General features: G+C 40.6%; 1 protein-coding gene and 1 pseudogene across 1 annotated transcript; both read left to right on the top strand.

Moving 5' to 3' along the window:
• Positions 1–126: 126 nt before the first annotated feature.
• On the top strand, positions 127–7,773 carry icmt (isoprenylcysteine carboxyl methyltransferase). The gene is made up of 5 exons (XM_037105291.1): positions 127–418; positions 1,159–1,247; positions 1,871–2,040; positions 3,526–3,743; positions 5,063–7,773. The coding sequence occupies exons 1-5, from the start codon at positions 200–202 to the stop codon at positions 5,240–5,242; spliced, it is 876 nt and encodes a 291-aa protein (XP_036961186.1). The 5' UTR covers positions 127–199; the 3' UTR covers positions 5,243–7,773.
• LOC119022142 lies at positions 7,535–11,817 on the top strand (annotated as a pseudogene).
• Positions 11,818–11,903: the final 86 nt, after the last annotated feature.

Genomic DNA, 11,903 nt, shown 5'->3' with positions numbered 1-11,903 from the left:
TAAGTTTTCCAAATTTAGATTCATATCAGATTATAATAAGATGGTTATGGCCTTGATTCTGTGGCATTGTGGATTCCATTCACACCCAGAGGGTCCTGTCATGTTACTCAGTTGCTGACAAAATGTGAAAGCGGTGAATGGACGTCACAGTGGTCGTAGTTAAGTATCGCGAGAGTTCGCTTCGCACAGTATTTCCATCATGGCAGGCAGTAAGTTGGTGCTAGAAGGAAGAGTAAGTATAAACGCATTTATTTTAGGGCTCAGCGTGATTGTAATCCCATTGACCAGAACCTGGTTTGGACATCTTGACTGGGTCTTTGATTACCTGACGGAAACTCCCGGGAAAATAGCGATTTGCATCCATATTGCAGTTGTCAACGGCCTCTTGCTAATCATATACAGGGGACCTCTGTACAAGGTAAGCATTTGATATAAGGTAGGGGCACCAACTTCTTGGCATGTGTCTCATTTTATCTTACGTGAGATTTGGCGCTATCAGCTGTAGAGGTAACATTAATTTTAGCGGCGTCAGTCATAACTTCCTTCGCCTTTTAAGCTTTAAGATCGCACCGCTAATGTTGGCTAACGTAAAGTAAGTCCCCGAGCTAGCTAACATTAGCCACCTAGCGTTATTTAGGTTAGTTAATCTTATTAGCTTAACAACCGTGTAGGTGTTGCCCAGATAGAAGCCTAATCCAGGTAAAGCTGCACAGGTGAGCTGTCTACATGCCTCTCAGTGCGTTTAGGTTTATTTTGTAAAATACCGAGACAAATAAACTGTACCGTGAACAAATATGAAGCAGGTCCCAGTCCTGAAAACTGGTTATACAGTATTTACTTGGTTTGTGTTAAGTGTAGAACAATGTCAGTTTTAACACACTTTGTTTAAAATGAAGCTTAACGTTTAGTCTTTCCTCTGACGGAAGTGTGCGGGTTGGGAGAAAGCGGCCGTCTTTAAAAGTACGCTATTGAGATGCTATCCTTTCCATACATGCTGGATACGGGGTTTTATTAACAGGTAATTTCTCATTAAAATCCCAGATATTAATCATGGGTTAGCCCGCTGACGCGTGTTGTTTGGCGGGATAGCGAGTTTTATTTGGGTAATTAACAGCTGAGAGTGACCCGGGATGACCTGCATGTCCGGACTCCTTCCAGGTTGCTGTGAGATCCTGTTTCCTGGGAGTTACTTTCGGCTGTGGCTTAATTATAAGCTGCTCTGAGACCACCTGGACACATTTTGGCTGGTATGTACATAAGTTCCGACCTCACGGATAATTTTATTATAGTAAATGTGATCATTTAAGTCATATGCTGTTACTTATGGATGTCATGGTTGTGGCTTACTAAATTGACATTTTAAAGTTTGTAGTTTTAGCGAAGACGTATTAATCAGAGCAGAAAAGTCTTGATTAATTTTGATGACCGAATAAATAATTGATATAAATTAATATGTGGTTATAAATGAACAAACTGACAGCAAACTGTCACCTTTAGTAGCCACCTTTTTAGTTTGAAACACTGCTCAGGGCAACTTATTTCCTTATGAGGACAGCTTGTTGATTCATTTCTGGGAAAATATTAATCAAATAGATATTTCTGAGTTTTTATTATGACCTGTTTATTATTGTAAATACTGCATAGTCCACCTTTAACCAGCATGTATATGTGTTTATAAATGGTACCCATCCAATAATATCAGGCTCAATTTTAAAGCCTTTTGCACCATTAAATCACAGTGAGTAAAATTTGACTAAAACATATGTCTGATATGTGATAATGCTTTGATGAATTGTTCATCTCTACAGAGATGAACCAGGGCACCTGTCATATTTTGATGACCTTGTGTTCTAATGGTGCCTCTCTACAGGTACATGTGCTCGCTGTCGTTCTTCCATTACTCTGAGTACCTGGTGACGGCCATCATTAACCCTCGCAGCCTGTCGCTGGACTCCTTCCTGCTAAACCACAGTGTGGAGTACACTCTAGCTGCTGTCTCGTCATGGGTGGAGTTCACAGTGGAGAAGCTGACTGTTCCAGGTATGTCTGTCATCATCTCCTCTCCTGTCTCACCTTACCTTTGTTGTGCCAGAACCCAGATGTTGAGGCTTTTTTCATAAGAGTTTTGCTTCTCCAACTTGACTTCAGCTTACTGTAGCAGTTTAGCATGCAGCTGAGATCTGGAAGGGGCCATTTAGGCCTCCAGAGCGAAGGGTCAAGATGCAGGAGATTGTTTGATAGTCTCCTGTGAAAAGGAGGCAGCTGCTGCAACATACTCCCTCCTCCTCTTGTGTCTTGCCTTTCTTAAACTGGTTCTCTATGCTGCAGAATGATATCAAACATCTTTATTAAATAACAGAATCGTACATATTGTCAGCGGTAAGTAAGTTATAGACTTTCTTAATCCAAAATTCCTATTAATGGCAACATTTTACAACATGATATATCTACACAGTATATGCATATGTGTATTTATGTACATGTGAAAAAAGACTAAAACAAAATCAGTACATTTTTTTTCTGCAGTTGTCACTGCTTTCATTCCTTCTTTAGGGATGAGAGGAGAGGTTTGGTGGGTTGGAGATAATAACTAACATTTATATGAATTGTTGCTTATTTAGTCATGAATATTCATAGTGATGGAATATTTCTCTATGAGATTTTTAAGAACATCTTCAAGTGCTTTTGAAATGGAAGAATAGCAGTTTGGATTTGGCTACTTTGACTACTCCCTAATATGTAACGCAACACAGTAATTTATTCAGTAGTGAGCATTAAACAGAGACCTGGATCACTTTAAAAAATCCTAACTGGGGCGCTGCTTAGCTTGGTTGGTAGCACGCTCGACCCATGTGCCGAGGCTCTGCTGCGTGTCACCCCCCCTCTCTTACCCTGTTTCCTGTCACACTCTATAGCTATCCCTTCAATAAAGACAGAAAAGGCCAAAAAATAAATAAAAATTAAAATCCTAACTTTTTGTCATTATCACAGAAGGAATACACTCAAGGTGACTTCATTTTGCATTTATAAAGCGTGCCCTATTGTTCCCGCCAAGGGATTTTCATTCCTAGGTTGGCAAAAGTCACCATTTTAAATTAGTCATTTTTAAAATTGACAACATCTTAAAATAATACCCCACTGAAATGCTCTCCTCTGAATATCAGTCCATATGGAAGATGGCAGATCCTACAGCATAACCACTCTGGTTTCTCCACACCAAAGCTTGATGATTTCATTTTAGGGCTTTGGCTCCTCGTAGCTGCTAAAATCCCGTCTAAATGTTGGGTGGATAGGGATAATCATTGTCAATCAACAGCCCAGGGGGTAGTTGCTTGCAGGCATTAGGTCTGCAGTTAAGCCCTCATGTTAAAACTAGTTGACATGTTTCTTTTTTCACTAAGTTTGAAGGGCTTCATATAGAGTTCTACAGATCCTACATGACCTATGGATGTTGTCCTGCATGTTGCGAGCCCTTTCATGTGTCCACCATTACTGTACACTACATCATCATCTCCTCTCTCCCAGAGCTGAAGCAGCTGAACTGGTTGAGCCTTGTGGGTCTGCTCATGGTGCTTTGTGGTGAAGGCCTTCGTAAGGCGGCAATGCTGACGGCTGGTTCAAACTTCAACCACATCGTCCAGAATGAAAAGGCCCATAGCCATGTGCTGGTCACCAGCGGGGTCTACTCTTACTTCAGACACCCATCGTATGTGGGCTGGTTCTACTGGAGCACAGGAACACAGGTGAGCTACACCAGCCTTTCAGTTCAAATAGTCTTTATAAACAGTGAAATCAGACTTAAACATATATGTATGCACACACACACATACATACAGTAGAGATGATTCAATATTATTTTTTTCCTTTTCCAATATTAATTCTGATCCCTGAACTTTGAAATCAGCACTACATTCAAAGTGTCATACTTTAATAAACTCCTCCTAGAGATTTAAACAGATAAACTTCATATTTATTATTTGTTGAATGTCCAGGTGCCACAAATTCAAATGTTTCACCATGAAAGAGAAAGTTGCTGAAACTTCACTATGGATGGTCAAATCTGCCCCAAACTTTACCTTTTGGATAAAAGTCCTGGCCCGAAGACATTCACATACCAATAATCAAAACTTTCTTTGATAAGTGCTTTGTCGTCAAAATTTACGTTTTCATTGAAAGTGTAGTGGTGAATCTGGCACATGCTCCAGAACCGGCAAAAAGTAATATCCATTTTACCACACCAAATTCTAAATTGGATAGTGGTGGAAGAATTTCAGCTAGATGTACAATATGGAAGTCAGCCATTTGAATTGATTTTGAAATCTGACTGTATTTTTTAGCAATTTACAGGGGTCCTACTTTACTGACTCTTCCTCCTCCAAGGTTATCTGATCCACCTAGTAGTTGCTCGCCATTTTATAAAAGTTCTTAATCATGAAATTATAGTAAAAGTCCTGATCTTTCACCATGTAATAAATATCCTATGTACATGGTCAAATCTGCCCGAAAATGTCATGTTTGATAAAAGTCCCTTTCTGAAAGCAATCTACATACCAATAATGAGTGGTAGTCATTGCGCCACCTACTGGCAACAGGAAGTAAGCCTGCTGTGACAAACAATCATCCAGTTTAAATGACATTTCCCTGGTGTGTGGAACTTGATGTACAATTATCGGATGTTCTCTGGTGCCACAAAATGGATACAAGATGGAACATGGGAGTCATTTGAACATCGTGCAAATACATAGAAATTCAGAGTCTTATTGACCAGTCAGCGTCTGGCAATAAGGCCATGGGTGCTGCGTTCCCCATGCAGGGGTGTGTGTGCCTGTTCAACACCGCCTCCAGCTTTGAAATTAATTGTAACACAGTCTTAAGATTTTTTCTTTATGTCTTGCTTTTCAAATGTCACCCTAGCACCTTGGATATGTTCCAACACTGTTGTAGATCAGACCTGCAGTGACTGAGAGATGTCACAATGGTTTGCTCCCCTTTGGTTGTGAAAATTGTGAGGATTTCCCACATGTTCTGTTTTGTTGATTGACAATGATGTTGACTGTTGCAGGTCATGCTGTGTAACCCGATTTGTGTATTGGGCTACACAATAGCCAGCTGGCGGTTCTTCAGGGAGCGGATCGAGGAGGAGGAGCTCTCCCTCATCCATTTCTTTGCAGAGGACTATGTGGAGTACAAGAAGAAGGTTCCTACTGGGCTGCCCTTCATCTCAGGCATCCGTGTCAACTAGTCCTAGGAGCAGGATGCTAGACATAACAGACTTGAAGCACTGAAGCTGGTCAGACCTGGCAGGTTTGTGTCTGCCATGGCGGCTGCCCTCTGTAGAGAAACCATGCAGCTGGCTGAAAGCCTGTAGCTAGCAGACAGAGACCATGACAGTTTGGACAGCAGCAGGGCTGCTGTTTTTCTACCAACTTCCGAAATCCAGTTAAAGACCAGACAACCTCCACCCTTCAAAAATTATTCCAATAACAGCCACTCTTTCAGTTTCTTGTGCTTCTGTTTGCATGCTTTTACCATGCTTAGTGTTTTCGCTGATGACTTGTGTTGAATGATACATCATACATGCAGAGCCATGACCATTCTTTTAATGGCAAATGTTTGGAGATCTTTGAGATTCACAGGAACTGCACCAAGTTCACTATGGTCTGTTTTTTTTTTTTTAAAGATAAGTTTCTTAATGTTTTCAAGAAATTTCCACCACTGTCTCTGGGTAGGACCCCTAAAAACTGTGTATTTCACCTAGATGGATGTGGTTTTGCAAGACGTAGCAGTGCATGGTTGTGCAAGCTTCTTACATTCAGAAGTAATTTCACATAGTATAAAGTGAGAAGAATTTCAGATAAAAAGCAAGTGGTGGGATCTGTCACATAACTTTCATCCCGGACACAGGCGTTGTGCTCCTGTGTGATACTCTAATGATCTTTCTTTTTTAGACTTAAGGTTTAGGTGAAACGTAAGGTCACAAGCAGTGTTTAAAAAAAAGAGTGAGGTTAAGGCAAAGATTAGATTAATGAACAACTTTTTAGATACAATTTTTAAATTTGCTAGTTCATCCAAAGAGGCACATCTGGCACATCACACTGTGTGTGATGCAGGACAAAAGGCCTGGGTGACTTTTTAGGGATTCCCATTCCTAGGTTGGCAATAGTCACCATTCTAAATTAGTCATTTTAAAACTGGACAGTATCTTAAAATAATACCCTACAGAAAAGCTCTCCTCTGAATATCAGTCCATATGGAAGATGGCAGATCCTACAGCATAATCACTCTGGTTTCTCCACACCCAGGCTTAATGATTTCATTTTAGGGCTTTGTCTCCTCGTAGCTGCTAAAAGCCCGGCCACAAGTTGTGTGGATAGGGTTGATTTAAACAACAGTGACAAGACACATCTAGATATTATCAGAATTGTATTCTTTTAAGTTTCCCTGATAATTTACAGGTTGAAACGTCTAACAGAATGGACTGTGTAGAGCACTAAAGCCATCCACTAAAACAAAGAAACAGGGAATTCTAGAGTTTATAAGCTCTTGAACACAGGGTGAAGCAGTGCATCCAGAGTGGTAAATGGGGCAGTACATTTTTGTGGATGACTGTATCAATACAATTATTATTTAACTAAAATAGAATGGATACAATTAGCTAAGAAAGTAATGGACTCTATCAGGTTTTTGAGACTATTTATTTAGATGTAATTAGTGAGGAGGCTGTTGAATTTCCAGGCTAATTTAAGGTTAATAGTCACCTAATTTATGCCTGTTAGGATAGTCACTTCCTCATTTTGCACTGAGGCTAAAACAAATCACTCACAACATCTTCCTTGTTTGTCTGTCGGTTCATTGTCAGCTTGTATACACAGGGACACGATGCATAATAGCTGATAAGTTGTGTTTCATTAAATAACAGCTGGGTTCACCTCCGAGTGTTATCTTTATGGAAAAAAGGGAGTGTTGACACCTCCTTTGTTGTAGCGGCTTTTGTGTTTCATTTTTGTTGCTCTTTGATATGCTGTACATCATTAGTTGTCTTGTGTTGTTAATGTGTCCAATCATTTTCATCAGCATCACTTCATTATTGTTTTCCCCCAACGACCAGTCAAAATCACTGTATTAGGAACCAACCAAATGACTGAGATGTATACTGGTAAAGGGACTGAAAGATGCTGTCTGTCTCTGTCCTTCCCTTGCTGAATGTCTTCACAGTGCTGCTATCCACTCTCCAAACCCTGACCTCACTGTGAGAGAGAGACAGAGAATTCAGTAAAAAAAAAAAAGGTTCCCTGTTAAGTTTTAAGTTGTGAAGGCTTCACAGGGTAACATTAATGAATACAACATATTTTTAGAAGATTGTCCAGTTGGTCAGCTCCTGTACAAACAAATGACCAACATCAGAAAGATTATTCTCCAGGGAAATTTGCAATAGTATATTAAGTAGTCTATGACAACACACTGACAGCACGCAAAATTAAAGCAGCATGGCACTAACTTAAGGTTGCTTAGCATAGCATGTTGTAGGGTACACATGGTGTTTGATAAGGTTTGCTGCAGTTTTAGCATATTCATTACCATCAGCCTATCCTAAGGTACAGATCCTGCTAATTGATACCTATGTCAACCCTCAGGACTAGCATGGGATACTCAACAAATTCATTAATTTTGTCTTAATTTGGCCAATTGCACAATCTACTAAATACTGTGTTTGTTATGCAGACAAAACAATGCGCATGTGTGTTTGTGCGATTATATACATGCGTTTTGGAATCAGCTTGTGAGTGAGTAGTATTTGTCAGTAGCTGTGTGTGTGCGTGTGCGTGAGTGTGTGTGGTGAAATATGCGGGATAAAGGACATGTTTATACAGTTGTGCTCATAAGTTTACACACCCTGGCAGAGTTTGGGATTTATGGGCCATTTTTTAGTGAATATGAATGATAATATGAAAACTTTTCTTTCAGTCATGGTTGATGGTTGGATGAGGCCATTTATTATCAAAGATTTGGGTTTTCTCTTTTTAAATCATAATCAGAAACTTAACTACCCAAATGTTCATGATCAAAAGTTAACATACCCTGGAGGTTTTGGCCTGATGACACATAGAAGTTGTCACTCAGGGGTGCATGGTAAACGGAAGAACACATTTTTATGGAGGACAGTATTAATAGAATAAGTATGTAACTGTAATAGATTGGATACAATGAGCAAAGGAGGTAAAGAGTAGGAACTCACTTGCCCAATCAGGCAAGTGGTAAAAAAGCAGGAAAGACATAATTTTCTCCAGCTCCATGCTTCCTTCTCATCTTTGTTGAGTGCTGCACATGTGCAGTACTGATTAATCACTCACAAGAAAACGGTGGCACCTGAAGATGTTTAAGAGCTAAAGTGCAAGTAAACATTTCAGTTATTCTGAGGTCATCCAGGTCATGGTCAGTCAAGTGCTGTATTGTGGACAACTGGACTTATTTCAGTTGTTGAAGACATTTCACCTCTCATCCAAAAGGCTTCTTCAATTCTTACTAACTGGATAGGAGTTTGCAAGCTTTTAAACTTTATGTGGGTGTGTCCCTCCAGAGTTGTTAAGGACAAGTGTGAGCTCTGAGTTTCAGAGTCATTAGGGACACTTGTGGGTCGTTGACCCAACCAGAAACAATGGTCTCTTGACGTTACATCACTCTTTACATGTATTCCCACTTAAGAAATGGTTAAGATGGTGAAGAAACGCCTTCTAGAGGACAGCACTCTGTCCAGCAGAACCAACTTCACAGCAGACCCCTTTTGTACCTTGGTGGACTTCTGTCTTATGACCACCTACTTCCAGTACAGTGAAGGTTTCTACAGACAGAAGCACGGCTGTGCCATGGGCTCATCTGTGTCCCCACTAGTGGCCAGCCTCGACATGGAAGAAGTTGAGAACAAAGCTGTGATTACCTTCACAGGAACTGCTCCTAGCTACTGGTTCAGGTATGTGGAAGCCTCTCCAGAACATCAAAATGCTGTGGACAATAACATCAAGTTAACCCTGGAAGATGTCAGAGGAGACAGCCAGCCTGTTCTGGACTGTGCAGTACACACTGAAGAAGGCAGAAGCCTCAACATTGAGATTTACAGAAAACCTACACACACAAATCAATACTTGCTGTTCAACTCTCATCACCCACTGGAGCACAAGCTGGGAGTCATCAGAACCTTAAACCATTGGGCTGAGACTGGGCCCACTAGTTAGAGGTGAGGGAGAAGGAATAGAAGCTCATCAGGGGAGCACTTAAAACTGTGGCTACCCAAACTGGACCTTTGTCAAAACTAATGAAAGACCCAGAGCAGACAGAGAGGAGGAGACATGAAAACGTAACATCTCCATTCCTGCTGTTGCAGGAACATCTGAGAAACTTCAACAAACATCATATCCCAGTTCACTTTAAATCTACCAACACACTGAAGCAGACACACCCAGGCATAACCAGTGTAAAGCAGATTATGCTGTTTAATGCAGCCAGGACTGCACCGATTTATACACTGGGCAGACAAAACTAAAGAAAATCATTCCTCTGAGAACAACAATGTAAACATCTTGGCGAGAGCAGACAGGGGGGTTGAAATAGAAAAGGAATCCATCTATGTTGAACTGGAACAGCTGTCTTTGAACAGAGGAGCTGGCCTAAGACACTACATACATCACCCACCTACAATGCAGTACTGTGCTCCCTTCCCAGACAGCTTAACAACCATTCACAGCTGGGCTCACCTAGCCCCAGCATCCCACATGAAGGCTCGATGGGTCAGTGACCCACAAGTTGAACCAATGATTCTGAAACTCAGAGCTCACACGTATCCTTAACGACTCCGTCATGATACTCCCAGTAACTGAAACAAGTCCAGTTCACTATGATACAGCATTTACACTCTCCTTGTTCTGATTCCTCTTAAAGTGGAAACTGACAACTTTCCCTCCCCTTCAGTGTTTCCCTGTGGTACTACTGAACCACCTCAAGTCCCAGTGGTAACAGGAAACAGACTTTGACACCAAAGTGCTCGCTATTGATTAGTTTCCATCTTTTTACTCTTGTTTGCTGCAATGTCTGTCACTCTCCTTCTTCACTTTCTCTTCTTCCTCCATCCGTCCCAGTGTAGTTTCCACAGTTTTTCCAGTTGTTTCACTGTTACCCGGGGATAGCGACTGGGAAAAACAATGCCTATTCCTGTTTCAGTTGTGGAATAGCAGATTGGCTTCCTTTATGCTGTAATTCAGCTTCATTTTTCCTGATCGAGCCTAGTGTCAGACTGAATAGAACTGTGACAGAAACTCTTATATGGAACCAATAATAAACACGAATGGTGTCATTCTTCTATGGCTGTTATACTGTCAAGTCAGTATTTATGTCAGAATGACATAAAACAGTTTGATGGACATGATACAAGTAAAAGATGACTTAAGAAGATTTCTGATCTGCTCTCCTGACTGAACAAGTGAAATAATAATAATAAAAAAAAAAATTCTAATTTGCTGCTAGAAAAGTCCCAAACACAGAAAAATAAAAACACATGCAGACGACAGGGCCTATGCAGACACCACCAAACACCTCTAGTGGGTCATAAGTAATGATAGCCATGGATCACCTATACAGTGTTTTGGTTTTTTTTTTAAGAATATTTCTGGGGTAGGAAAATCCTGCTCATTCTGCCTTTAAAGTGACACACTTGTAGCATATGTGTGAAGTGAAATTTACAGGATTAGATGATGAATCAGCAGTTGTGCAAGGTGTTGAGATAATGAGTGGATTGTTGCAGTATGGCACACCTGAGCTGAGGTTTGGATTTGTTGCACTTTTACAGTATAGGATACATTTACCATTGGCCTATATGTAAAAATCACTCTTTGTCAAAACTATTGGCTGAGTACTGTGCATTTACTCACAAAGCAGGTTTTCTCATAATCACGTGTGAAATAAAATGAAGGCAACTATTGTTGAGGTTGTCTTTATTACTGTCATTGTCCAAAAACGATTTTGGAACTGGCTGTTTTGATAGTTAGGTCTGACAGAATCTTAGTTAACATGCATTGGATTTACAGGAAAAAAAACAATTAAAAAGATGCAGTGCATTCGTTGCATTACAATTCAGTAATTTGTAAATGTATTCAAAGCTAAAAAAATAAGTCAGTGTAAGTATAAGTAGTATAAAGCCTTTCATGGCTCCAGAACTGAATATAATCTGATACATTTCTTCCAGTGACATCCCTCCATGGGTAGTGAAGGCATCAGATTTTTACCTCCAACATATACCGATACAGGTTGGGACACTGAAGGCTGCTGTCAGAGAACCAGCAGCTGACCCAAAAGGACATGGTCATTTTGTCATGGGGGGGTGACTCTGAGCCCAGACCCCCCTGTGGCCTCTCCAACAGGGAGTCTGCATCAATAATACAATGACAGATTTCTTGCAATGATTTTGTACTGAAGGGACAGGCAGAAATAACGTGTCTCAGCAGTTTACTACCCAATTAAAAATGTTGAGATTGTAAACACTGTTTTAAGTCTCATTTATCCCTTGTCTGAATGAAGCATTTGTCTTTTTGTCCTGGGTTGTATGTGGTCCCGGCCCCAGCCTGGCCCCCCTATTATAACTGGTCAGGGGTCACACCACAGCCACACAGAACATTATGAACATGAAATAATATGCCAAAATGCGTCTCCTCAAAAACTAATCTTCCGTTGTATTACTGCGTGTGAGCTCATTCGAACCCTGTACCTCAGTGTGTGGAGTCACAGAGGACTGAATACTTGTCCTCCCACTTTTCCACTCAGCAGTAACAAGCCGCTGCTCATTAAAAATACTGAGAAAACCTATGCCTGTGCCTGTACTTTACAGATTAATTTAGCAGTAGATCCTTGTATTATGC

This window comes from Acanthopagrus latus, chromosome 7 (assembly GCF_904848185.1).
Source record: "Acanthopagrus latus isolate v.2019 chromosome 7, fAcaLat1.1, whole genome shotgun sequence".
Taxonomy (NCBI): domain Eukaryota; kingdom Metazoa; phylum Chordata; class Actinopteri; order Spariformes; family Sparidae; genus Acanthopagrus; species Acanthopagrus latus.
This window is presented reverse-complemented; position numbering and strand designations above follow the sequence as displayed.